Source organism: Mus pahari, chromosome 17, assembly GCF_900095145.1.
Source record: "Mus pahari chromosome 17, PAHARI_EIJ_v1.1, whole genome shotgun sequence".
Taxonomy (NCBI): Eukaryota; Metazoa; Chordata; class Mammalia; order Rodentia; family Muridae; genus Mus; species Mus pahari.
Genome location: NC_034606.1, coordinates 44,651,883 through 44,678,907, shown reverse-complemented (window position 1 = coordinate 44,678,907; position 27,025 = coordinate 44,651,883). Strand labels below are relative to the sequence as shown.

General features: G+C 46.3%; 2 protein-coding genes across 3 annotated transcripts in view; one reads left to right on the top strand and one right to left on the bottom strand.

The window, feature by feature from the left end:
• Positions 1-17,098, top strand: part of Ddx17 (DEAD-box helicase 17) — a 20,195-nt gene extending 3,097 nt beyond the window's left edge. The window contains exons 2-13 of one of the 2 annotated variants that reach the window (XM_021216944.2): positions 631-781; positions 1,688-1,787; positions 3,058-3,191; positions 4,064-4,129; positions 5,064-5,205; positions 5,538-5,698; positions 5,785-5,957; positions 7,155-7,265; positions 7,678-7,739; positions 8,908-8,967; positions 13,012-13,254; positions 14,288-17,098. In XM_021216944.2, the coding sequence (XP_021072603.1) occupies positions 631-781; positions 1,688-1,787; positions 3,058-3,191; positions 4,064-4,129; positions 5,064-5,205; positions 5,538-5,698; positions 5,785-5,957; positions 7,155-7,265; positions 7,678-7,739; positions 8,908-8,967; positions 13,012-13,254; positions 14,288-14,793 (1,909 nt within the window). In that variant the 3' untranslated portion in view covers positions 14,794-17,098. The remainder of the gene's footprint in view (positions 1-630; positions 782-1,687; positions 1,788-3,057; positions 3,192-4,063; positions 4,130-5,063; positions 5,206-5,537; positions 5,699-5,784; positions 5,958-7,154; positions 7,266-7,677; positions 7,740-8,907; positions 8,968-13,011; positions 13,255-14,287) is intronic. The other variant, XM_021216945.2, reaches the window with a different exon arrangement.
• On the bottom strand, positions 17,076-25,984 carry Kdelr3 (KDEL endoplasmic reticulum protein retention receptor 3). Its single transcript, XM_021216946.1, has 5 exons — positions 25,758-25,984; positions 21,679-21,779; positions 19,654-19,812; positions 18,700-18,952; positions 17,076-17,744 (listed from the first exon to the last, which is right to left on the bottom strand). The coding sequence occupies exons 1-5, from the start codon at positions 25,846-25,848 to the stop codon at positions 17,704-17,706; spliced, it is 645 nt and encodes a 214-aa protein (XP_021072605.1). The 5' UTR covers positions 25,849-25,984; the 3' UTR covers positions 17,076-17,703.
• Between the last annotated feature and the right edge of the window lie 1,041 nt (positions 25,985-27,025).

Below are 27,025 nucleotides of genomic sequence, written 5' to 3'. Positions count from 1 at the left end.
AGAAATTCGCCTGCCTCTGCCTCTGCCTCCCAAGTGCTGGGATTATAGGCGTGAGCCACCATGCCCGGCAGGCTCTTTCTTTAGAGTAAACTAAACACTAGACCCTGATATCCCAGTAGTTTGCTTTATAGATTAGCAGAGAAGTTCTTGCCCCAGCATAAATGGGGAAATAGTGGCTAAGAATCTGTTATAAATTTGAAGGACTTGCTTGAAGTACAAAACCAAAACCCCTTGAGGTGGCACATCCCAGTGATCCCAGCACTAGAGGTTGAGTCAGGAGCTTGGAGTTCAAAGCTAGCCTGGGCTACACAGATCAAAACAAGAAAACAGTTAACAAAGTTCAAAGTGAGGGCAGTGGTAAATTTGAAGGACTTGCTTGAAGTACATTTTCTCGCTGTCCACAGTCTTGGTCTTGCAGTTTAAGAGTGCCACTTCTCTGCAAGAGCAGAGACCATTAGTTTTTATTCTATCCAGAATCTCTAGTGCCAGTTAAAACTGCACTTAGTATAAAATCGGTATGAGTAACTGGCTGAGAGCTAAAATGGTTGGAAAACTGAGGTGGGAGGAAGTCTGTTCCTTGCCTGTCACATGAGGTGGTATTAACGAATCTACATTTTCTGGTTTCTCTAGGTTTGGAGCAAGAGGTGGTAGTGGGCTTCCCCCGAAGAAATTTGGTAATCCTGGGGAGCGGTTACGAAAAAAGAAGTGGGATTTGAGTGAACTCCCTAAGTTTGAGAAGAATTTTTACGTCGAACATCCAGAAGTAGCAAGACTGACTCCGGTAAGAAAGAGGGGGAGGGGTGAGTGAGTGTTTAAATATAGGGTAATACTCCAAGTGTAGTTTTATATTTGATTTCATGTGCTGGGGGTTTGCTAGTTTTTCTGTGGGGGTATGTTTTGTTTGTTTTCTGAGACAGGGTTTCTCTTCTGTGTTCCTTTGATGTCCTGGAACTCACTTTGTAGACCAGGCTGGCCTTGAGCTCAGAGATCCCTCTGTATCTGTCTCCCAAGTACTAGGACTAAAGAATTGCATCTCCATGCCTTGCCTTTTGTGTCTTTCGTAGGAGGGAATTATTGTATTTGTAGAATGGTCCACTGTAGTTCCAGGCTGATCTTGAACTTGCTGTCCTGCTACTTTAGCTCCAGGCTGCAGGGGTATAGGCATGGGCAGCCACACCTTGTGTCTTCCTTCTTGGTCAAACCCTGAGCTTTGACCATAAAGACAGGTACTCAACCATGACACTAGTGCTGCTTTCAAGCCTAGCACCATATGCATGTAAAGTATACACTACCATTAAGCTATATGCTTATAGAAGTAACTTAACATTGTATATTTGTGTGTTTTTAACCACCTGATGGTGTATTCTACCCAAGAAGATTACTTATCCATAAAAATTATATAATAGAGCAATTTGGCCCAAGTTCTGTCTCACTATATAACCCTGGCTGGTCTGGAACTTGTTTTGTAGACCAGGTTAGGTTTGAACTTGAGGTTTATCCATCTACCTGCTGTTCAGGGTGACAAAGCACCACCTAGCCTGGCTAGGAATTACTCTTGAGGGTTTTTCTCCTCTTAGTCGTGTGCATCACAAACTTGGATTCATGCAAAAAGCATTAGCCTATATCACTGCGATACTAAAGAGTCTAAATTGAGAACTCTTACTGTCTTCATTCTTCTCCCACACAGTATGAGGTTGATGAGCTACGGCGGAAGAAAGAGATTACAGTGAGAGGGGGAGATGTTTGTCCAAAACCTGTCTTTGCCTTCCATCATGCTAACTTTCCACGTAAGTGTTGTTTAATCGTGCATTAATAAGTAAGGTGCATAAAGGTTTTGAAAGGCTTAGGAATTTGTCTAAAAGACAAATAGAAACTTTTATATAGAAAGATAGTAGCCAGTTAGTGGTGGCAGTACATACCTTAGATCCCAGCACTCAGGAGGCAGAGGCAGGCAAATTTCTTGAGTTCCAGGACAGCTAGGACTACACAGAGAATGGAGTCTTTTTTTTTTTTTTTTTTTTAAATTTATTTATTTATTTAAAAAAGGAGGAGGAGGAGAAGATAGTAATTGAGATGGAGCCAGTCAGGTGAGTGAGAGTGTTTGGACTACTTGAGTTCAAAATTTGGAAACCAAATAAGCATGAAAAAAGGACATAGATTGCCGCTGGCACACACCCAAGATAAAGTCCAAAAAACTTATTTTGTTTCAACTCAACTGTATAGATCAGACTGTCCTTGAGCTCAAAGATCTACCTGCCTCCGTACCCCAAGTGCTGGGATTATAGTTGTGCTCTACCACACCTGGCTTTGAATAGTAATTTTCTATATTTCCAATGTTTTAGAATGATTATTCATATTGATAGATATCATGTGGCACAAATTTTTGTGTTTTGAAAGATGATTTGTGTGGAGTGAGGTTCTTGGGGAGTCCAGAAAAAGGCATCAGATTGTCTGAAGTTGGAATTCCAGGCAGTTGTTAGTTTTCTGTGGATCTTGGGTTCTCTGCAGGAGTAGCAAGCACTTATAACAGTTGAACCATCTCCTCACCCTCTGCTTTGTTTTAAACGCCAAAACTTTTACTAGTATTTTGCCCTTGCATTTTTTTGTTTGTTTGTTTGTTTAAAAGATCTATTTATTTATTATATGTAAGTACACTGTAGCTGTCTTCAGACACTCCAGAAGAGGGCATCAGATTTTGTTACGGATGGTTATGAGCCACCATGTGGTTGCTGGGATCTGAACTCCGAACCTTCGGAAGAGCAGTCGGGTGCTCTTACCCACTGAGCCATCTCACCAGCCCCCGCCCTTGCATTTTAAAATATAGCAGAACATTGCTTCTAGGATATAGTAGGAACTTTGGGAACAGTAAATGAGCCATGAGCCAGTGTGTTAGGATAGTGTTGGGTGGTGTTGGGCTGGCCAGAGATTGGGTTTACAGTTCTCAGAGAATAATAGAGCAAATTAAGTCTTACCATCAGTAACTGCTACTTTTTAAGACTTCATGTGTACCCTTGGTTTTACTAGTAAAGGTAGTATAATGTGTTCACTTTCTTACAGAGTATGTGATGGATGTGCTGATGGATCAGCACTTTACAGAACCAACTCCCATTCAGTGCCAGGGATTTCCTTTGGCTCTTAGTGGCAGGGATATGGTTGGCATTGCACAGACTGGCTCTGGGAAGACATTGGCGGTAGGTACCAAGTTTTTGACATTGTGATAACTTACTTTGTTATCCTAGTTGCTGTACATTTTCTCGGTTCTTGGGGTTTTTTTGGTTGGTTGGTTTCTCCCGAGACAGGGTTTCTCTGTTGTGCTCAGAACCACCTACCTCTGCTCCCTTCAAGTGCTGGGTTAAAGGCGTGCCATCATGCCTGCCTCTCATTTCCTCAATTCTTTTTTTTTTTTTTTTTTTTTTTTNAAGNTTTNTTTNTTTNTTNTNTGNAAGNANACGGTAGCTGTCTTCAAACACTCNAGAAGAGGGTGTCAGATCTTATTACAGATGGTTGTGAGCCACCATGTGGTTGCTGGGATTTGAACTCAGGACCTTCAGAAGAGCAGTCGGGTGCTCTTACCCACTGAGCCATCTCACCAGCCCATTTCCTCAGTTCTTAAACTTGTAGTTAAAGGACTTTGAGCAAGCAGGGCATAGTGAGACCTACTTTTTTTTTTTTTTTTTGCCCGAGACAGGGTTTCTCTTTGTAGACCAGGCTGGCCTCGAACTCAAGAAATCCACCTGCCTCTGCCTCCCGAGTGCTGGGATTAAAGACGCCTGGAGACCTACTTTTAATCCTAGCACTAGGGAGGCAGAGGCAGGTACATAGACTCTAGGGCCAGCTTGGTCTATGTGATGAGTTCCAGGGTAGTCAGAGAGCGCTACATAGTGAACCACTGTCTCCACTGAAAAGCAGAGAATTTCAGCTATGTACTTACATTGCACTGGAGTGCAGTGATTGTTCTGTTTTCCCCTTTCCCATTGGGGCATTGTTAATGACTGATTAACTTGCACCTGTTAGCCTGATGGCCAAGGTTTGTATGACATTGTTGATTCTCATTCCTCCTCAGTATTTGCTGCCTGCGATTGTTCATATAAACCACCAGCCATACTTGGAAAGAGGAGATGGTCCGATTGTAAGTGTGTTACGATTTGTAATTTTTCAGAATAACCATTTTTCATGATAGTTGTATTTTAGGCACTGTGACCAATTTAATTCTTTTTTTATGGGTCATATCTCCAACCCCTGCCCTTACTCAATTCTCAGCACTTTTCTCCCTATGTAGAGGTGGTACTGGCCTGTCTTATTTGGAATTAAATAAATTGTCCAAAATTGTGCAGCAAAAAAATATGAATTTGAAGCATTCTTGCTCTTTTCTGTTTGTGCTCTGATTTATGTCATTGTGTGAGCTAGACAGTAATCCCACTGCTGAGCTCCACGTCTCTGAACTGAACACAGTCTGCACGAGCCAGTTTTTGCAGCAGATATAAGTGCAGTTGTGGGGTTTATTTTTTGGTACTAGGGGTTGAATTTAGGGCCTGATGCATGCTAGGTAAATATTCAACCACTGGACTATTCATCCCTCAAACACAATTCTAAATTACTCGTTTTTATTAGGTTAATTAATTTTCTGAAGGGAGCGAGTACATGCCACCTTTTGTAGAAGGTGGAGTGACTTGTAAGGGTCGGTTCTTTCCACCAAGTGGGGCCTGTGATCAGGTTGCCAAATTAGGGGATTAGAGGTTGACAGGCAGAGAGTTTAAGACTCTGTTTTTTCCTTTTTAAAGTAAATTATACAAGGTATAAATCAATCTTAAGTGGGTCATTTATGCCCCGAGTCATCAGCACATCAGAGTGAGTCAGGTGGGAAGTGCTGGAGACCGTTCACTTCTCAGTAGTGAATATGTTCTCATAAGCCAGTGTGCCTGCCCCACGGCTCGATACTAAAAGATAAGAAGGGGAAATTAGACTATCTTTGGGTTCTTAGGGTGGTTGGGATTTTGGGGTTTTGTTAAAGTTGGGATGGCTGTCTCAGTGTTATTCCCTGCCCGCCCCCCACTTTGTTTCAGTGTCTAGTGCTGGCTCCTACCAGAGAGCTTGCTCAGCAGGTGCAGCAGGTGGCTGATGATTATGGAAAATGCTCTAGGTTGAAGAGTACGTGCATTTACGGAGGTGCTCCTAAAGGTCCCCAGATTCGAGACTTGGAAAGAGGTAAAAAGAATTTTCATGCTTGCCAATTTCTATAAATGAAAATGAACATTGGGTTCTTGTGAGAAAATTTCAGTATTTTCAATAGTGTAGAAATTCTTGGGATTGTGGATCTATTAGATACTTTATTGGAGGAAATTTGTGACTAGAGACTTAATCTACTGTTTGTGACCCCTTACATCGTGCTCTTTGGATACTTCCTGTAAGTTTAGCAGTTACTGTAACATTGACTGCAGCCACTAGGGCTGGGGCTTCCTATTGACTGTGCTGAGGTTTGGATGTTGTGTAAGAAAGGGTTCTTCATGGACTAGAGTTTTTGTTGTTGTTGTTTATAGGTGTTGAGATTTGCATAGCCACTCCTGGGCGCCTAATAGATTTCCTGGAGTCAGGAAAGACAAACCTTCGCCGATGTACTTACCTTGTGTTGGATGAGGCTGACCGGATGCTTGATATGGGCTTTGAGCCCCAGATCCGTAAAATTGTTGATCAAATCAGGGTTTGTAAACCTGATCACTATATTTATACCTCTTTGTTCCTTAATATAGTTCCTTAATCTAAAGGAAAGCCTTCATTTCTTGATAGCCTGACCGGCAGACACTGATGTGGAGTGCAACGTGGCCGAAAGAAGTGAGGCAGCTTGCAGAGGATTTCCTGAGGGACTACACCCAGATCAATGTGGGCAATCTGGAGCTGAGTGCCAACCACAACATCCTACAGATTGTGGATGTCTGTATGGAGAGTGAAAAAGACCACAAGTATGGAAAGAGACTTCATAGCATATAATATCATTATTACTCATACACTAATTAATACTAAGTTTGGTTTATATTTGAGACAGGGCCACACTGGGTTATCCTATGGTTGTCCTCAAACTCATGATCTCCCTTCCTCAGCCTCCCAAGTGCTAGGATTACAGTTGTGTTGTAACAACTGAGAAAGCCAGGGTGATTGTTTTGCTTTTCATTTCATTTTATTTATTCATTCATTCAGAAACTGTCATAAATTGGAGCATTGTCTTTGTTGATCTTGGACCCTTGCATTTGCATTGGGCTTTTTTAATGCCAGCAGTAAAGTTTGTTTTTTGTTTTTTTGTTTTGTTTTGTTTTGTCTTTCGAGACAGGGTTTCTCTGTGTAGCCCTGGCTGTCCTGGAACTCACTCTGTAGACCAGGCTGGCCTCGAACTCAGAGATCCGCCTGCCTCTGCCTCCCGAGTGCTGGGATCAAAGGCGTGCGTCACCATGCCTGGCAGCAGTATAGTTTTTAGGTGGGCTTAAGACTGACCTTATTGCCTCCATTTCTCATTTCTCAGAAATGAGTTATAGCAAGGATATCAGATCTGCTTTGAGTCTAGTATGAATTAGTTAGAATGAAATTGTCTTTACTGATTTATTTGAGACAGGATCTCAGTATCCTTGGCGGGCCTGGAGCTCACAGTGTTAAGAGAGGCATGTTTGAGCCTCCGCCTACCCTGTGCTGGGATTTTAGGCTTAGGCTGCCGACCTTGGTTTCTGTGTTGCTGGAGATTGGTCCTACCTAGGTCATCACACATACTAGATAGATGCTGAAGTCGCTTTTGTTGTTGTTTGTTTGTTTTCCTGTACTGTGCCCATAAAGGGAATACAAGAACTCAGATCCCTTGGGACGGGAATTTGGGGTGGTTGTGAGCCACAGCACACCCAAGTTCAAGGATAGCCAGGGCTACACAGAAAAATCCTGTCTTGAAAAACAAAAAGTTTGAGGTCTTTTTTTTTTTTTCCCCTTCTTTTTGGAGTAGAAGATTATTATTCTTATGTAGCTAAGGTTGATGTTGGACTCTCTATCCTGCTTAAGCCTCCCGAATGAAAGTGGGATTGTAGACAGATGCCATCACACTCTTCAGTGTGTGGCTATGGGAGTGAATATTATCTGTGTGCTTGATGTAAAGGAAGATCTCTTCTGGGTAATCTTGTCAGATTGATCCAGCTGATGGAGGAAATCATGGCAGAAAAGGAAAATAAGACTATAATATTTGTGGAGACAAAGAGACGCTGTGATGACCTCACTCGAAGAATGCGCAGAGATGGGTGAGTGCAGCATCTGGATAGCTTTTTGCCAGCAGTTCTAAATATAGGTCATGGACTCTTATGTGTGTGTGGGAGGTTGAAAGACCCTTTCACAGAGGACAAATATCTTGCATATTAGATATTTAAATTACAATTCATAATAGTAACAAAACTACAGGTAATGATGTAACAGTGAGGTAATGGTATGGTGGGGTCAGCACGTGAGGCTCTGTAGTAAAGGGCGGCAGCACTGTGGGGGTTGGGAGCCGCTGCTTTGCTCAGGCAGTTTCCAAGCGACTGTTGTGTGGGTGTATTTTATCCTAATGGATAATTGTGTGCGTGTGTAACCGAGCAGTTGCTTAAAGAACTTGATGAGAATTTGTACTAATATTTCTTTTGTAAAGATCTCTAATATATAATATTCTTCTGATAGTTGGCCTGCTATGTGTATCCATGGAGACAAGAGTCAACCAGAAAGAGATTGGGTACTTAATGGTAAGAACAAAACTGAGCTGCTATTTTTTGTTTGTTTGTTTGGGGTTTTGTTTGTTTTTTTGTGATAGGATTTCACAGTGTGGATCAGGCAGGCCTTGAACTCAAAGAAATCCACCTACCTCTGCCTCCCAGGTGTTATCTGGGAATAAAAGTGTGTGCTATGTGCTACTATGCCTAACACAATAAAGGCCTTTGACAACTGTCATCTTAGCCACTGCATGTGTGCCTCCCCCCCCCCCGCCCCCCCCCCCCCCCAACCAATTTATAAAGGACCACGTAATTAGATTAGTTTGGGAATGCTTTCTACAAAAACAAGTGCTCATAGACATTATTGTAGATATGACCTGGCTGCATCTCCAACAGCAGTTTTATTTGCAAAATAAGTATTGTACTATTTTTTATTTGTAGACCAAATTTCACTCAGCCTTGTTCTAGTTAATTGAACTCTCACATATAATAAATAAATAAATCTAAGTCTCTTCAAATGAAAGGAGCTGTGGAGATGGCTCGGCCATAAGAGCATGAACTGCTCCTTGAAGGCCCTGTCACCCATGCTGGTGGCTTACAGAGCCTGTAATCCTACCTCCAAGGGGAGTCTATGGCTCTGGGCACCTATGTTCAATTGTTCAACATGCACAGACACACACAAACATTAAGCTGTATTTGTTTTTGAGACACAGCCTTTTTTTTTTTTTTTTTTTTTTTTTTTTTTTTGGTTTTTCGAGACAGAGTTTCTCTGTGTAGGTAGGCCTGGCTGTCCTGGAACTTGCTCTGTAGACCAGGCTGGACTCAAACTCAGAAATCTGCATGCCTCTGCCTTCTAAGTGCTGGGATTAAAGGTGTGAGCCACCACTGCTTGGCTCAAACACAGTTGTTTTGTGTACACCAGGCCAGCCTTGAACTCCCAGATCTGCCTGCCTCTGTGTCCTGAGTGCTGGGATTAAAGTCATGCACCACCACTCACTGCCCAGCTGCACAGTTTTTTAAAAATGCTTAAGATACTTTTCTTTGATTAAAATGGATGTGGTGTATGATATTTCAAGGTGCAGAGCCATGTTCTGAGAGGTGTGTCTCTTGGGTGGGTGGGGAGATCATTTTCCTTCAGTTCATGTCATTTACAGATGTTCTTTAGCCTCAATTGCTAACTTGGCACCTTTTTTTCTTTCAGAGTTCCGATCTGGAAAGGCTCCTATCCTCATTGCCACGGATGTAGCCTCCCGTGGGCTAGGTTTGTATAGATAGGTGTCTCTGTCAGTGCCTTGTGTATCTTTTGGTTTAAAAAAATTTTTTTTGTCATGTCAGATTTGCAATTGTATGTACATGAGTTTAGTTAAAAGAGGGTATAAGTGTGATTTTTTTTTTCCCCTCCCTGCAATTTTCTTTTAACCTTCATGGGGGTTTTATTATTATTTTGGGTTTTCTGTGGTTCCCACCCGTTTATTTTCAAAGTTCCTTCTGGCTCCTAGCAGTCTTTGGTCTGTAGCAAGGCTTAGACATGACTATTACAGTCTTCTGGCTGGATAGAAGGAGCCTGATTAGATCTAGCTATCAGAAGCTAGTTTCTTTAGTTTTTCCCTTATATTAGTCTGTTTACTATAGAAACAGAGAGGCCACTTCCATGAACATTCACTCAAAGGGGTTTTGATCGCTCTTTATATAATGTCATTGTATTCAGTCTACATTGCCCAGTATTACTTCAGGAATGTGATTGGCAGTTATCCCTCCCTTTACCCATCATTTGGCCTTAGACATGTTTTCCGGCTTGAGAACTTGATCCGAAGATGATGGATGTTCTGAAGCTTTCAACTCCTGCTTTAAAATACATACAGATAGCCAGCCTGTGACACGCTGACCCAGAATGTTTACATGCATAAGGATTATTTGAGCCGGGTGTGGTGATACATGCCTTTGATCCCCACACTTGGGAGACAGAAGCATGGTTTCTTTAGTTTGAGGCAAACCTGGTGTGCATAGTGAGTTGTAGACCAGCCAGGGCTACGTTGCAAGGCTCTGTCTCCAGAAAAAGATTTCTTACAGCTAGGCATGGTAGTATATGCCTGTACATTCCAGCACTTGGGAACCTTAGGCAAGAGATTCATTTGTTTGAGGGCAACCTAGGTTATATAGCAGGGTCTTGTTTTAGAGAGCTGGGGTCATTTCTTTTGGGAGGAAACCATTATTGATGTGTTTAATTTCCTGTTGAGTAAGGTGAGAAGTACCAAGTTTCCCTGTGCAATTTAACATAGAGATGATAATTATTGAAATGAGTTCAGCAGTGATGGAGCCTTTTTATCTATTCGATTTAACTCCTCCTTCAGGGGTAGTGACCTACAGCCATAGTGGGAAGTTGTCTCTTCCTTCTGAGGTCATCTCTGGGTCTGTGCCCTTAGAACCAGGGCCTGTGAGAGGAGGCAGAAGCCTGAGAGCAATTTACATAAAGCTTTCAGTAATGGTGGTTTTTAAAACAGGCTTGCTATGTGCTGGTAGCTTCTTTGTGCATCTTGCCTAGACAATTAAAAATTTGTTCTGTCCTTTTGCATATTTTAAACAAAATCAATTGGCTACCATTAGAATAACCTAGACTCTTCATCCCAGCCTCCTTCATTCAAGTGAGGGAGAGGGAAGGTGCCTGAGTCTGTTTCTTGTTACTCAACATCAGTGCTTGTTTTGGGCCCCTTTGTTTGCTGCCTTGTAAAAATCAAAAGGAGGGAGAAACCCCACCACAAATGGCAGAATTCTGACCAAGGTCCTCCAAGATCCTGGAAAGTGAAGGCTTCTACCTCATAGACAGGGGTGCTATTTTCAGCTGAGTCACCAGGCCTTTTTTCACTTCTGTGGAGCGATGGTCTCTTAAATGATCCCTTCAGGTAAGTTCTTTGACTCCCATAGTTCCTAATAGTCATCTTCAGGTGACCACTGTTCCCTTTCCACTGGGATACTTTTTATTTTGCTTTTTTTCTTTTTTTTCTTTTTCTTTTTTTGTTTAAACTACACACTGTTGAACTAAAAGTATTGAATTTATTTCATTTTGTTTTTTAACAGAAGCTTTGATATCAACTGCAGATCACTCAGTACATGGCTGAGGCGAATCTCCATTGGCCCGAAGCCACTCTAGATGAGCCTGCTGACTCTCCCAGTTAGTGAGTGGAGTTTCAGGCCATGGCATAGGGCTTTCTAAACCACATGTTCTCCCGGGCCAGGGGCCAAACATGTAACTTTCCATTTCTTACCCTGCTACAGCATCGTCTATAAAGACAGCAAGATAATATTGTGGCAGTGCACCAATAACCTCAGGGCAGCCTGGGCTGGAGAAACCCGATCCCAGGCTTGCTCTTAGGTGGCCTTCAGTCAGCTGTGCACACACAGGACACCCTTCTAGCATGAAGAACTTTTGCACCGTGTCCACCCCTTATCGAGCCCCTCCAGAAGTACTCCCAGCTGTTAGCATCTGAAGCCCCAGTGCTTGCTGCTTGGAAAGCACGCTTCTGTGCATCCACTGCAGTAATTCAGCGTGCTCCGTTTCCCATGGTCACTCAGTGGAGTGACTACGGAGCATTATTGAAGCTTGAAGAAGTGCTCATGGAGTTAACCCCCACCCCGCCCCACCTTTCCATCCTTGCCCCGTTATATTTTTTTCTTTGTGGCATCAACGACCCAAGCCGGAGACTCAAGCTGCCCCCTGTGATAAGTGCCTTCTCGTCTTTCTGGTGTGATTCAGGACTTTAGGGGTCAGTAAAGACTGAGGAGCCTTTATTGTAATAAGAAACAGACATAATGCCCCTACTTCACATGCCCCTAACAACAGCTGAATTTTTTTGAAAATCATCTCCCCCTTACCCCTGAAATTAATCCAGTCTGGGCAATAGATGCAGTCTGACCCTTTGGATGTAACTTTTTTTTTTTTTTAATTTTTCTACAATCACCCCAATTACCTTGGGGAGGCGTTGGAGGACCTGAAATTTTTACCTGAACCCAGGTTCTCCGGCGCTTGGCAACCAAATGGGGCTACAGAGAAGCGTCTAAGCCAGTTCACAGAGCGAGCTGTGGGGACTTGTCACTGCCACGGACCCTTGATGCATGCTCCCCGCGCTCCAGTGGTCCCGTGTCAGAAGGCGGAGTTTTCGAAAGGAGGCCGCCAAATATAAAAGGCAAAGAGACGGGATCGGCTGCAGCGGTTTCCCAAAGGAGGAGGGAGTGTGCATCGGTCTGGTAACAAACAGAGAATGTTTTTTAATTATTTCTATCACAGAAATCTGTGTTTTATCTAGGATATTTTCGGAATATTCTTTGTAAAATGCAGATTTTTTTCCACCAAAAATTAGGATTCTGTTACTAAATTTGCTTGTTAAGTAGGTTAAAAAAACTACATTTAGCTGAAAGCATTACACTAACATTTGCATACTTTTAAGTTTTAGGGGGTTACTCAGCCCAATTCCTCACCATGTACAGAATATTATATATGTGTGTCTCAAGGTTTCATGGTTTTCCCCGCAGTCTTTGGCTATTGAATCTTCAGGTCACATAGACAATCTGATTGTTGATAAAAGTACTAAGTTTGCAACAACCTTGAGTTGAGTGGAAAAAAACCTCATTTGAGAAGCTGGGCTTGGCAGTAGAGTGGAATTTTAGTGTAATGTGTTCTTGTGATTGGAAAGGGAAAAGGTAATCCGGGTGTTTACACAAAGCAAAATAGGTGTGTAGTTTGGCTTTGGTTTGCTTTTTAAATACAAGAGCAAGACAGAAAGAACCTAACTGTTGAGTCTGAGGATGTAGTGAGTAGATGAAGCACCTTTCCGTGCTGCTCTGTGACTGGTCTGAAGGTAAGTTGGTTGTATTGTTGGTGGACTGTGCCAGGCTTCTCCCAACAGAGTAGAAGGGATTTGGCCCTGCACTTTAATGGTGGTTACTGAGTTCTTACACATTCTAGCTTCGAAAGGGGGTGGCATTATAATGTGTCGGTCAGAACTCTGGTCTCAGTGTAGCTCCTGTCAGCATACCGTTACAGAAGAGGCAGGAGTTTGGGGTATTGGAGGGAGCTCCCATGGGGTAATAGCGAACCAGGATGCAGTGCCTGCCCGTGTCCTGAGAGGCACTGACCCTCTTTTACTCTGTTGGGATGAGTCTTTTTTTGTACCTACTCAGGACGGTTACTAACTTCATCTTCTCCCCTCTTGCTGTCATCTGCATTCGTGCTCTCCACCTCTTGGCATGTCTTTACCTTCTCTTTCTCTGCCACATCAACCTACACTATGTCTCCTCATTGACGTGGAAGATGTGGAAGATGTCAAGTTTGTTATCAACTACGATTATCCAAACAGCTCAGAGGATTATGTTCACCGTATTGGCCGAACGGCCCGCAGCACCAACAAGGGCACTGCCTATACTTTCTTTACCCCGGGCAACCTGAAGCAGGCTAGAGAGCTGATCAAAGTATTGGAAGAGGCCAATCAAGCCATCAATCCAAAATTGATGCAGCTTGTGGACCACAGAGGTGGCGGCGGAGGAGGGGGTAAGGGTAAGTCCTGGAATTTTCCAGGTACTGCCAAGGACTTGTACCAATAATTGTGCCATGTTTTCTGCTGGGTTTTCTTTGTTGGTGAGTTTTTAGTTTTCCTTTTTGTTTGTTTTGTTTGGATATGACAAGGCTCTTGTTTGGAGTTGGAGAGAAATTTGTGGCTTTGTATGACCTCATTTTAAGTTAAAAAGTAAGTCTGGTCATTGTGCTACTGTTATAACCCAGTGTTTTTGTAATTGAGGATTTAAGACCCATTATTTATTTAAATTTGGGGTTACATAGTACATGTCCAAAATTAAACTAGTAGTACATGCCAGTGAATCTTTTAGTTTGGTTTTTATTCTTTAAAACAGGGTTTCTCTGTATAGCCCTGGCTGTTCTGGAACTCACTTTGTAGACCAGGCTGGTCTCAAATTCATAAATCGACCTGACACTGCTGGCAAGGGCATCACTGTCCAGCCAAGCCTGGGTTTGTTTCTTTTATTTATTTGCTTGTTTTATGTATATGAGTATCTACTTGCATGCCAGAAGAGGGCATCGACTCCCATTAGGTTGTGGGCCACCATGTGGTTGCTGGGAATTGAACTCAGGCCCTGTAGAGTCCGTCAGTCAGCTCAGTCAGTGCTTTACTGAGCCATTTCTCCAGCCCCAAGCCTATGTTTCTTAACACATGGAGGTAAAGCTAGGTATGTTATCTTTTTGGGACAGCTTGAGCTTCATAGCTAGACCCTGTCTCTCAAAATTTAACATAGATAGCTAAACTGTTGTTCTTTCTTGATACCTTTGGAGAATTTGGTAATTTTGCCTCATTTCATAGCATAGTATTATCTGAAGCATACAGTTGATCTACAGCTATGAGGTACGCTCAGGTTAGGTTTGGTTTTGTTATCAAGAAGATTCTAAAAGGCACCAAGTTGAGTGAAGTATTAACTTAGAGACTAGCATTGCAAAGGAAGAAGATGTGTTGATTATTTCTGTGCTCCTTTATGTTCAGTTTGTTGGGATCACATACTCAGCATTTTCTTCCCACCAGGAGGCCGCTCACGATACCGGACTACTTCTTCAGCCAACAATCCCAATCTGATGTATCAGGATGAGTGTGACCGGAGGCTTCGAGGGGTCAAGGATGGTGGCCGGAGAGATTCTACAAGCTACAGGGATCGTAGTGAAACCGATAGAGCCAGTTATGCTAATGGCAGTGGCTATGGAAGCCCGAATTCTGCCTTTGGGGCACAAGCAGGCCAATACACCTATGCTCAAGGCACCTATGGGGCAGCTGCCTATGGCACCAGTGGCTACACGGCGCAGGAGTATGCTGCTGGCACTTACGGGGCGAGCAGTGCCGCCTCAGCAGGGAGGAGCTCCCAGAGCTCCAGCCAGCAGTTCAGTGGAATAGGCCGGTCTGGGCAGCAGCCACAGCCACTGATGTCACAGCAGTTTGCACAGCCTCCAGGAGCTGCCAATATGATAGGCTACATGGGGCAGACTGCTTACCAGTACCCTCCCCCCCCTCCTCCTCCTCCTCCATCTCGTAAATGAAACTGTGTGGCGGGAGTGACTTGTGCAGATGAATTACACAGCTAAAGGAACACTGTCTTTTACCCTTCTAGACCTTTTCATTTTTATTTTTTCTTTTCCCAACCATTATGGTTTATCTTTTTTTAATGCAGATAGTTAAAATTTCACTGCCAGGTTTCTTCTGCCCACCCAAAAGATCCAGTCTATAATTACAGGTTTTGTAAGAAAATATATATATACACATAACTGACTGGAAAGGATTAATTTCTTTCCCCCAGCTTAGTGCATGTTGAGGATATTGAGCTATTTTTCATCTTAAAGGTATTAGGCGCTTTTGTTGGAGCCTGTTTATCTTTGGGAGGGTGGGTGGGGAAGGCTAGACTGCTCTGCAGGAGATGGCATCTGTTCTTTAGACTGTTCTCCTTATGAGAGGAGCCAAGAGGGATTTCCATGCACACTGCCCATGGTGGGTTTAGGTTACTGACAGACCTGATGAATTTTTAAGGCTGCTTTGTTGGTCATTTGGCTGATGGCTTATTATGTGCATTCAACAGTTAAAAATTCCTAATTGGTTCTGTCATCGTCCCCCTCTACTTGTTCCTGCAGTTATTAAATATTAACCAGGTTAGTGTTGAGTTAGAAATTACATTTCTGAGTTGAAGCATTGTCTTTTTAAGTTTTAAAAAACTATAAAGGATTGTTTTTACTAGGTAGACTGGCATCCGGGTAGAGGCTGCCTGGGTTTTTTACCCCCATGTAACCAGGGGCCATCTGAAAGTCATTTTTCTAGCCAGATCAGCCACTGAGCGGTAAGCTTCAATGCTCAGCAGAACCTTCCCAGCAGCATTTAGAGAGCGCCTTTGGAAATGATAGACTGCGAGTGGGCGGGTCTTCCTCTTAAACAGTATTCTTAGAGTAGGATTGACCTCATGGGCTGCTCTGCCCACTTGGCCAGGCTCTCCTGAGCAGGAGTGCTAAAGAGCTTGTCTCCTCGAAGCCTGTTCTCTGAGGTGCTTTGTAACAGCTGGAGGCACTTGTCCTGGGCTTCCCTTTGCCCTCAGTTTTTCCCAGGTAGGTAGTAGCCATGGAGGACTGAAGCCCAGGCTCTCCTTCCTCTCTGGAGTGTGAAGGTGTGGGTGAGCTTGGCTCACCCCTTTATGAAATGCTCCTGGAACTTGGAAGAGCAGCAGATGAAGTTGGGAAGAAAATTCTGCTCTTTATCACCTAAACAGGACAGGAGAGCAGATGCCCCAGTGCCTCTAGTAGGAGGTAGTGGTGGGGGTGGGGCTTGTGTGTGGCTGTTACCTGGGCTGCTCTTTATTGATTGTGGGAGGAGGCTCCACTGCACTCTTTAGCTGTGCCCTGAGGGTGCCTGCTCCTTTATATGGTAACAGTCAATTTTGAGGTTTCTTTCAGGAAGAGAAAAGGGATGGTTTTGAGGGGCTCAGAAACTAGGATTGAGTGTGTAACATAACAGGTAGGTTGTCAGCACATGCTAAATATCCACGTGGGAATGTACACTTGGCAGTCTTCTGTTTCCCTTACTGTTTTACAGACTATGAAGCTGAGGGGGATGGTGGGCACAGATGTGTAGCAACCCTGCTCTGTGCTCTGAAACCAAAGTGTGTCCTGTCTTGTCTGTCTCTCACCCTGCCAAAAGCAAGTGTCTAGTCACTGACCAGCCTGTTACAGATACTTTCTACAACCAAATTCAGATTTATTTTTTATTAAGCATTATACCATGGGCTGTCCTGTGCTACTGTAGCTCTTCAAAACACCCCTTCTATTACTGCCTCCGGGGATGAAGCAGTAGCTAGGTGGCTTACCTCCCCTCTCCAGCAGAGGCATGATCCAGATAAACAGCAGATTTCATATTTCATAAGCTCTTTTGGCCTGGGTACAGCAGAAAACTAGCAGTTTTCCTACTTGGCAAAAATGACTTGTGCCTCCTCTGTCCTTTGTCAGCACAGGTGCAGGCAAGCCCTTCCAGCTGGGTTAATTGCTGTTGTTTATGGTTTACTCACTTAGGGAAAGGGCTTAGGTATTAGGCTGTGGGCTGCTTCTCCCTAACCATCCATTGTGCAGACTTCTCATCTAAAAAGGTTGGTGGCTTTTGCTTGGGATCAGTGCTCTGCTAATGCCCTTGCTGGTCTCTCCACACATTCCCGTCATTGAGACTTGAATTGTAGGTGTGATGTTATGCACAGGATGCTCAGAGCTATGTTACTACTATTCTTAGTTTGTAAATTGTCCTTTTGATACCATCTTGTTTTCTTTTGTAGGTATAAATAAACACTTGACAATAAAGGTGTGAAACTTTTTATTACATTAAAACTTAAAAAAAAGTTTAAGTGTACTCTTAATGTTTTCCTCCAAGCAGCAAAAACATTAAGCAGGGTGAGTGTACCAGGCATCCTATTTAGCACCTCAGGTTGGGAGGGGAGGGCTACATTGTGGCTCTTAGCACAGAATGGAGTTACACAGGCCACTATGTCCACCTCAGCTGACAAATGAGATAAGAAGTCCTAAGCGCTTGGCAGAGCTGGTTATTTGAACTGCTTGCAGCTTGCATGGCGGGTGGACACAGGGCCAGAGTTCAGCACTCTGACCTAGAGAGGGTCTCCGAATATATCTTCCCAGTCCTGGGTGTGAGTCTTGTGTAGTCCTAAGGAAGCAAAGAGTTGAGCCACTCATGGAGGTGTCTACCACTTCTCTTGCCACTCATTGTAGGGCGCCATGCTTGTTGTGCAGATGGGCCAGGTATCCCATTCTACCCATGGTGGTGTCGTAGGGAGGTGCTGCCATTGATGCTCAGATGGTGCTTTGCTCAAATCACACCAGTCACTCTAACATGAAGTCCCAAGTCCTGGCTTGAAGTCATGAAGCAGTGATCCGGATGGTTTGCTTTAGCTGCCGTGGGGTGGCCCATCTTCAGACTGGCACCGGGAGGCTTAATTTCTTCCCTTTAAGGACTAGGAAAAAGAGAAAATTGTATGTGCTGTACTTAAAAGAGACACAGCAGGTCGTGGTGGCGCTCGCCTTTAATCCCAGCACTTGGGAGGCAGAGGCAGGCGGATTTCTGAGTTGGAGGCCAGCCTGGTCTACAGAGTGAGTTCCAGGACAGCCAGGGCTACACAGAGAAACCCTGTGTAGAGAGAGAGAGAAACAGACTTAATTCCTGCCTCCCTCCACTTTAGCTGGCCTTGAACTGGTGGAGATCTACCTGCCTTTGCCTCCCTTGTTCTGGCATAGTCTACACCCTGCTGTCCTTTTAGAGGTGTCAGGCTGCAGGAGTTCATTTATCACAAGTTCCATCTCGGCTTACCCATGGGCTTTATGCCTTGTTTCCCCCCACTTTGGTTACTGATGTTCTTACATAGTTCTAGACCAGTATGTCTACTCCATTCCCATAGCCTGTATCTAACCATCCCAACCCTGGTTTTAAACTACCCTGATTAGTCTCTGCATGGTTGCTGCTGGGCTCGGTGATACAATAACAAACCCCTTAACCTAGGTCCCTGAGGTTCTGTGTGAACTTAGTTTCCTTGCGTTTCAAGGTCTGCCACTGCTAACGGCTTCGGAGCTTTTGGGGATTGAGGTTTCCCCAACCAAGTTTGTCAAAAGTCCGATTTTCCTGTCTATGCCTCCCCATAGCCAAATAAGCTCCAGAGGGATGAACCTCAGCTCTGCCTCAGACCAGTTGGAGTACTGAGTTGGTTTGGCCCCTGAAGGCTCACATGTTTTGAGTTCTGGCCCTCAGTGACACTGTTGGGAGGCCTTGGAGGAAATGTGTCACTGTAGGTAGGCTTTGAGGACTCCTAGTGTTCAAAACTGGACAAACTCATGGAACAGCTTTATCCTGGCAGGAGCTCTCCTCCCTCTGGAATCAAAACTACTAGGCCAACAGAAAACAGGACCAGTGCCTACCTTTGGTCACATACAAGTAGAAGAAGTCACAGTAAAAGATGGTTTGAACAACTCCAGATACCACTGAGATCTGGTCATAGAAGTTCTCTGTCTGGTACCGTCTGATCCAGTTGGCCAAATAGAGGAGCCGATAGAGCCCCAGGAAGAACAAGTAGTGAGTGGTGATGGTCTCAGCCTCTCCGGTCTTGCTGATCATGAAGAGTTGTGGCAGGATAGCCACTGACTCCAGATAGATGGAGAAAGTCCAGAGGACCTGTCAGAACAATAGAAAGGCTGGGAGTCCTTTGTAGTGAACATTTGTTGAGAGAACAGTTTGACACACAATCATTTTACAGGGTAACAATGTTGCTTTGAGCAAACTTGCCTTATCTCCCAAGGAGGGGATGAGACAGCAGAATGTTTTGCCACAATAGGTTTAAGAACTTGTATTTATGGCTTTTTGCTGTTGGGAATAGAAAAACCAAGGCCAGAGGGCCCTCTGCCCATAGTGCCCCCAGCCCCGAACTTCAGTAGTTAAACCTGCTCATCACTTAAGGAAATACAAACTCAGGCATATAATGCCTGCTTGTTTTACAACAGTACAAATACGTCCATAAAACATAGTTTTAGCAGATTGCATAGTGTGTAAATGACATTTAAGACAAGGTGTCAAGGAACAACCCATAAACATCGCATAGGACCTCCAGAGATGATTGTCTTTCAAAACTCAGGCCCACTGACTTAGCCTGGAGTACTCTTGGGGATACAAGGTGTCAACCGAAGGAGGGTTACCACCTGTTTAACTTGGAACCTTTTGGAACCTCAGGACTGTGACTAGATGTGCCCCTTCACGGGAGTGGGGTGGGGAAGGGGTGGAGATGAGTGCTGTGAACGGTGAGCAAAGGCTCATGGTAGAAATGCCCAGATGGCCGAAGAGGGTGCTGGGAGGCAGCCCTGCCTTGGGCCTAGACCCACCTCCATCGGCGCATAACTGTAGTTCACCAGAAAGGAAAGGCCAGTCACAGGGACCAGGAGGAACTCCAGCCGGAATGTGTCATTTTCAATGTCAAACGTCTTCCGGAACTTCCAGTAGATCATGTACACTGTGACATAGGCACAGAGGAGGAAAACCACCTAGAGAGACATGGACATCATTTAACACTCATACTAGGCCATATCTGTAATCCTGAGGACTAACATGCTATTGTCCCCAACAGGCCGCCCTGCCTCTGTGTATGTGCACATGTGTGTGTGTGTGTGTGTGTGTGTGTGTGTGTGTGTGTGTATACGCGTGCATGTGTGTGTGTATAATTGATGTTTCTGGGGCCCCTAGAGTCACAAGTTGGAGGTTTGCATTAGAGTCACATGAGTAGTTTCTCTGATGCCATCCCAAGGGTCTTTTTTTTTTTTTTGGTCTGGGCAGCCTTGGAATTTGCTTTTCTAACAACTTCCCAGGCTGTGCCAATATTGCTGGGTGGCACTAAACTACACTGGCACAGAGAGCTCACTCACACTTCACTAGGATGAGAGACGAATGCTGTCACCACACCCTGTAGCATGGTGTCACATGCTCTGTGAAGATATGTCAGTCTGTCTCTGTCACATGAGCATTCATGGGTGGGACCCTCCTGTGAATCTTACTCGGCACAGATTAGTGACAGAGGGAACAGAAGGAGAGACGACCGCATTTCTATTCCATTACCAGTGACACCTCATCCAGTCACAGCAAGGCTGGGTCTGCAGAGAAATGAACTAAGCAGGTAGGTGGACCAGCCTCCTATAATTCTAATGGTGATTTTAAGATTCCCCCCACCCCCACCCCAGCTTATGGGCTGGAGAGGTGGCTCAGAGGTTAAGAGCATTGACTGCGGGCTGGAGAGATGGCCTTGTGGTTAAGAGCACTGACTGCTCTTCCAGAGGTCCTGAGTTCAATTCCCAGCAACCACATGGTGGCTCATAACCATCTGTAATGGGATGTGATGCTCTCTCTGGTGTGTCTGAAGACAGCGACAGTGCACTCACATACATGGAATAAATAGATAATAGATTCACACTGAGTCCAACTGCTTCACAGGAGACAACATCCTCCTACCTCTCCCACTGATGAGCTACCTGGAACCCCAAAGGATGTCTCTAAGACTTTTGGTGTGCTGTATCATCTCTTGAAAAAAAAATTTGGGGGGGGGGCAAAAGGGGGGGTGGTTTGAGACCGAATTTCTCTGTGTAGCCTTAGCTGTCCTGGAACTCAATCTGTAGACCAGGTTGTCCTCAAACTCAGAAATCTGTCTGCTTCTGCCTCCCAAGTGCTGGGATTAAAGTAAGATTTTAGAACTTGGCTTAGCCATTCCATAACTAATATTCTCATTTGCTTATGGCGTTCTGCCCTGAAGGTATAGAATCCATGAGTCTTGGATGTCTCCAAGTGCCTGGCACAGCAGAGCAGGACGCACATTTCACGGGTGGGTGGCCAATGAGTTCACTAAATGTCCAGGGTCCAGGAAACAAACATCTGACTTGTTTATTGTTTAAACATTCTATGTGATCGCTAGTTGTTAGGAAATATTTAGTCCATGGTAGGGCGCCAGTGTTTACGTCTCTGTGTGTGCGTGCGTGCATGCATGTGGGGTGTGTGTGTGTGTGTGTGTGTGTGTGTGTGTGTGTTTGTGTGTGTGTGTTGTTAGTGGGAGTCTTTTGAGACACCATGTCACTGTGTAGCCCTGGAACCAGGTAGGCCTTGAACTTGGAGCGATCCTCTTGCCTCTCTGCTTCTCCAGTGCCGGGAAGACATGAGTGTATCATGCATGCTACCTGCCTCACACTTAAGCCTGTGACCTTGACGAATCTCCCAGCCACCTCTCTGAGTGAAGTACAAGTACCATGGTGGTCCTGAGCAAAAAGTACAGAGACCCATGCCTGAAAAGCTGTGGGCAGCAAGGCAGGCGAGCCAGCTCCAGCCCTGGCCTGGACTTGCCAGCACACCAGGGGTCCCCATGCGTTTACCTTCATCACTGTGTTGTAGATGGAGATGAAGTTTGAGAAGAGGTCCAGATACCTGGTGGTAAAGACCAAAGCGAAAAGAATCTGGCTCTTCCCAGAGATGCCTGTGCAGGGTGAACAAGGGATCATCATGAGAATATAGCCTACAGGGTAGCCAGCCAGGAGCGGCTATCTCTGCCTCGCCCTGCCCTGCCCTGCCCTGCCCTAAGTCGCTGGAGTCCCTGTGCCTCTTGTTGAGCTACGATCTGTCTCCAAATAAAGATTCGAACACTACGTTCCCAGTCACCCTGCGTGCGCCACCTTGGTGCGTCTCTGTGGAGGATGTGGAGGTGGTGTGAGTCGCCTGGATGGGGGTGTTGTGGCTGTTCTATGTGCCACCCCCAGAGCTCCAGTGGCAACCCCAGAACTCCACTCTGGGAGAACTGGCTCCAGCTGCTGCAGATTCACCAGGGAGACAAGCAGGCAGAGAGAGGAAGAGACCGGCCAGCAGCACTCCGTCGTCAAAGTGCACACATTTTAAAAGCCCTTTTCCTACTTATAAAGGTTATGCCTATATACAAGAATTAGGGGTGCAACTCAGTGACCGAGCACTTGCCAGCATATGAGAGGCCCTGCGTTCAGTCCCAACATTGCCATAAGTAAGTAATAAACACCAAATGGTACATGCAGAAAAGATGCCTGAGAACACAGACCTCTGTCCAGAGCTCATGTATGTGCAGGAGTACATGACACAAGTGCCTGGACTTGTCACACATGTTGTGTTGGTCCCTACACTTTCTTTTCTTTTGAGACAGGGTCTTGCTGAAGTCCAGATTGACCTGGAACTTGCTATATAGAATGGGCTGGCTTCCCAGGTATGGTGGCACACTCCTTTAATCCCAGTACTCTGGAAGCAGAGGCAGACAGATCTCTATGAGTTCCAGGCCAGTATAGTCTACAGAGTGAGTTCCAGGACAGCTCAGGCTATATGGGGAAACCCTCTTTAAAAACAAACCAAACAAACAAACAAATGAAAAGAATTATGCTGGCTGGGCTGGTGCGATGACTCAGCAGGTAAGAGCACTGACTGCTCTTCTGATGGTCCTGAGTTCAAATCCCAGCAACCACATGGTGGCTCACAACCATCTGTAATGAGATCTGACGCCCTCTTCTGGTGTGTCTAAGGACAGCTATGGTGTACTTACATATAATAAATAAATAAATCTTTAAAAAAAAAAATCTATTGAGCTGGAGAAATGGCTCAGTAGTTAAGAGTACTTACTCCTCCTACGGAAGACTGCGGTTTGGTTCCCAGCACCTGCACAGTGGCTCACAACTGCCTATAACTCCGATTTTGGGATATCTGATGCCCTCTTCTGATACCCACTGTCATGCACATGTGTGGTTCACAGACCACTCAGGTGCAAACACATACACATAGAAGGAATGAATAAATAAATATAATATAATACTATTTACTTCAGGCAGGTCTAGCGGTACAAACCTTTAATCCAAGCACCCAGTCAGGTCGATCTCTGTGAACTCCAAGCCAGAGGCCAGCCATGACCACATAGTAGTAACATCTCTCTCTTTTTTTTAAAGATTTATTTATTTATTTATTTATTTATTTATTTATTGGTAAACAGCCCTTCATCCTTCTGCAAATTCATGCCACCCTTGAGCCTCTCCCCCTCTCTCACACCCCACCGGTCACCACGCCCCAGGTCCCTTCCGTGTCCTTTAGCCTCCATTGCCCAACAATCCAGCTTCAGTGTCTCCCAGACTCCCACAATCTTTTATTGCTGGCCAGTGCCCCCCCCACCCCAACCCCCATTTCCATTCTCCATCCAGAAACCCAAGGGCTATTTGAAAACAAAATTCTGCTTAAAGTTTTTTATGTGACTTCCAAATGTCCCCAATAGACCCAAAGCCTGTCCCAGCTGCTGCCTGGGCTATCCACCCTCCCCCCCTGGCTCTTGCCACGCCCCCTCCAGCCTAGCAATTTGTCTAGACTCTATTCCGAGTGAACACAGGGTCTGCATCCTGTGACCCCTGTAGTGACTCTCCTTTTCTGTGCCCACACTCCCTGCCTCATTCTTCTGGTTGGAACGGGAAGTCTTGGGACAAGGTTTTGTTTTTGTTTTTGTTTGTTTGTATATTTTTGAGACAGGGTTTCTCTGTGTAGCCCTGGCTGTCCTGAAACTCTCTCTGTAGACCAAGCTGGCCTTGCACTCAAGGAGATCCACCTCCCTCTGCCTCCTGAGTGCCGGGATGAAAGGAGCATACTACCACTACCCAGTCAGGGTGACATTTTTAATGACGAAGGAGGAGACTCCTAAGGTCTCTCCCACTCTGAAAAACACTGGGCCCAGGGCTGCAGGCAACTGTGGGTCTCACATTCCTCACCAGTAGTCCTGTCCCCCGCACATGTGATTGGAGCCATGTGACCAAGACCCAGGACCTGAGTAGAACCTAGCAGGGAGACAAGGCCATGAAGGAACTCCCATAGGGGGTGACACAGATGGGGAGGCAATCTAGACAGAGCTAGCTCCAGGTGGAGCTGGCTGTGTCGCCCCTTCACCAAGTGCTCCTGGAGACCTTGCCAAAGAGGTCCCTGCCCTGTTAGGACAGTCTAGGCAGCAGCTTCATGGGGGGAAGGGGGGAATACCTGGCCACTATATTCTTTGGTGCTCTTAACCTTGTGGGTTCAGGGTTCCACCCTCAGTGGCTCCACACATAAACACTATCCCCACCAGGAGCCCAGGAGAAGAGGAGACACCCTGAGTGAGTCCCTCTGACTGACAGGGAAACAGAAGTCCCAGGCTACACAATTCAGTAGGACAGTGGGGCATTGGCCAGTATGTCTCTGACATTTGGGGCTGGCACCAGCTGCCATTGTTCTTTCGCCTACAGCAATGCATACTGATTTGCCCCTCCTGTCACTTTCTGCTGGTCTCTCAGTAGGTCAACTCCCTGAGGCGGGGCACTAGGGTGTCAGGGTACAGTGTCCCTCACAGGAGTGAGGGAGGCCTGGACCTCTAATGCACAGGCACGGGTCCAGCAGAGTCTCCAGCTCCCAGGTGCCCTGAGACAGAAGGGCTGCGCGAGGGGATCTCTCAGGAGACTACAAACCCCGGTAACTTCTAGTTCAGTCCAGAGCCACTGGATCCAAAATGTGTCTGATCCATATGCAGACAGGTCCCTCTCCTGATCAGCCTCCCAGGTGACATCTCAAATGCTCTCAAACTCTATTTCTGGAGTCTCAAGAGACCTGCTGAGCTCCTCCAGCTCCTACTTCTTCCATGGTTTTCTTTATCCTGGATCCCAAATGTGACTGGAAAAAACCTTTCACCATTGGTCCATCCTACCTTCTGGATTCCTCTTCCTCCTGTGTCCTTCCCAGGACATGCCCTATGCCCCGTGGCATCTACGTATTTGCACGGGTGGGTGTTCTCAACACTGTACCCTGTTCCTTGAGCACACACCCTGCCCATCCTCTCCGTCCACGTAGCCCTCAGCTGCTCTCTGCCTCCCCAGCTCTGGTAGAGTCTGAGCTCACACCCATCTGCATGCCTAGGGACAGGCAGGGAACTCTAGGTACAGAGATGGCTGAAAGACCTGGGGACTGCAATTGTCAACCCAGGCTCCAGACATTTCTGATCCCAGCATGGCCGCTAGACCTGTAGACAAACCGCGAGCCCCTCCAACGCCTCCCACTCAGAGACAGCTCCACATCCCTGGGCCAGGCTGGTGTCACCAGCAAGCAGGAAAAGGCTCTCCCTGGGGGAATAAAGGCAGGAGAGAATGCAGACTCCACGATTAAGGCGACTTCAAATACGGTTCCCCCCCCCTCCCCCAGGGGAAGGTCCCCCTCCACTCCTCTCCCAGCAGCCGTGATACTGCCAGCTCCCCAGTTAAGGATGAGGCGAGGGGGGTGAGATAGGGCTCTCCATGGAGACAGAAGCCACGCTCCCGCATAATCTCCCGGATCCTCTGAAGTCGAAAAACTTCGCTGAAGTTTTTGGAAGCGCGCGCGCCCGGCTTCCCTCTGAGCCTAAGTCCTCACCCTGGTCCGGTCCCGCCCCGCCCCGGGCGCTGCTCACCGGCGCAGCTCTTGGACCTCCAGATCTTCACCAGGAGCAAGATCATGGCCAGGAGGTGGCTCAGGTCCCCGAGGATTCGGAACACGTTCATGGTCCCGCCCGCCGCTCCCGCTCCCTGTCGCGCGGAACTTCCCAGGGAACTTTCTGCTGCGCCGGACGCTGCCACGTCCCCGTCCCCGCTCCTCGCGGTGCCCCAGGCTGGTGCCGCGCCTCCTCGCTCGCGCGCTCCCGCCGCGCGCACCCTTGGCCGCGCGGTGACGTGGCGGAGTGGCCAGGCGCGGGACAGGAGCCAGGAAGCAGCGCTTCCCACGTTCCCACGCCGACGGGCGGGGCAGCTCGCACAGCGGCTGCTGGCCCGAACCCCCCCCCCCCCTCGGTCCTGCGTAGGCACCCAGGGTTCCCATCATCCCTAGAAACCACAGTCAGGGCCTGGCACTCGCTACAAGTCCTGACTTTCATAGCTCTGTTGGGGCCTGGGTGGTGGAAGCAGGCTTTCTGCCGCTGAAGACCTCCCGGGGGTTTGCTAAAAGGAGCCTTCACCTGTTAAACTGAGATAACCTGAGCTAGCTCTGAGATAACCTTGTTGATGGTTTCCGGTGAGGAGAGAGGCTGACCCTGAGTCCCCTTTCTGGGCTTCAGTATTGACTTTACAAGGGAGATGCTAATGGTGTAAAAGAGGCTGAGTGTGTCAGGGATGCCCGCCGCCTTCATTTCTGCTCCCCTCTTCTTCATGGGAAGACTTCATGCAGGCAGTGGGAAGACACTGGAAAGAACTTCACTGACCAGGAAAAACTCCAAGCACGTCATAGATACAGGCAGGATAGAGTAGGAAGACTTTTAGGGGGACCGGAGGCCTCCATTGCTATGTGAAACATCCTCTCTGGGCACGGATCTCTTAATCTATAGCTATGGAACCGATAAACCAAGGGCCTTTCTGCCTCTTCCTTGATCCCAACCCCTCCGCCCTACTGTAGCTGGTTTCTTCCTAAAGAAATGGCTTCTTCCGGCTCCCACTGCATGCAGGAGAGGCTTTGGCAGGATGAAGATCTGTTGCTACCGTGTTCACCAACTCTTTCCTGGCCTCCATTACCTTACCACTACTCCCCACACAAAACAGTCCTGGGAGGCTTTGCACGTGACCAGTAGCACCGCCTGAGGGGGTGCAGCATGGGGGACCCTGGGCAGCTTTCTGTGAATCTACAACACACACACACACACACACACACACACACCCCTTTCCTGGGGAGATGAAACACACTTGTCTGCTC

What these genes read in the sequence shown, in the direction of transcription:
- Kdelr3 (XM_021216946.1), bottom strand. Translation starts at nt 25,848, where the DNA reads ATGAACGTGTTCCGAATCCTCGGGGACCTGAGCCACCTCCTGGCCATG. An exon ending in ACAGTTATGCGCCGATGGAG is followed by an intron (nt 18,953 to 19,653) that starts GTGGGTCTAGGC and finishes TTGTTCTGACAG; the next exon opens with GTCCTCTGGACTTTCTCCAT. An exon ending in CTACTTGTATGTGACCAAAG is followed by an intron (nt 17,745 to 18,699) that starts GTAGGCACTGGT and finishes TCTTTTTCCTAG; the next exon opens with TCCTTAAAGGGAAGAAATTA.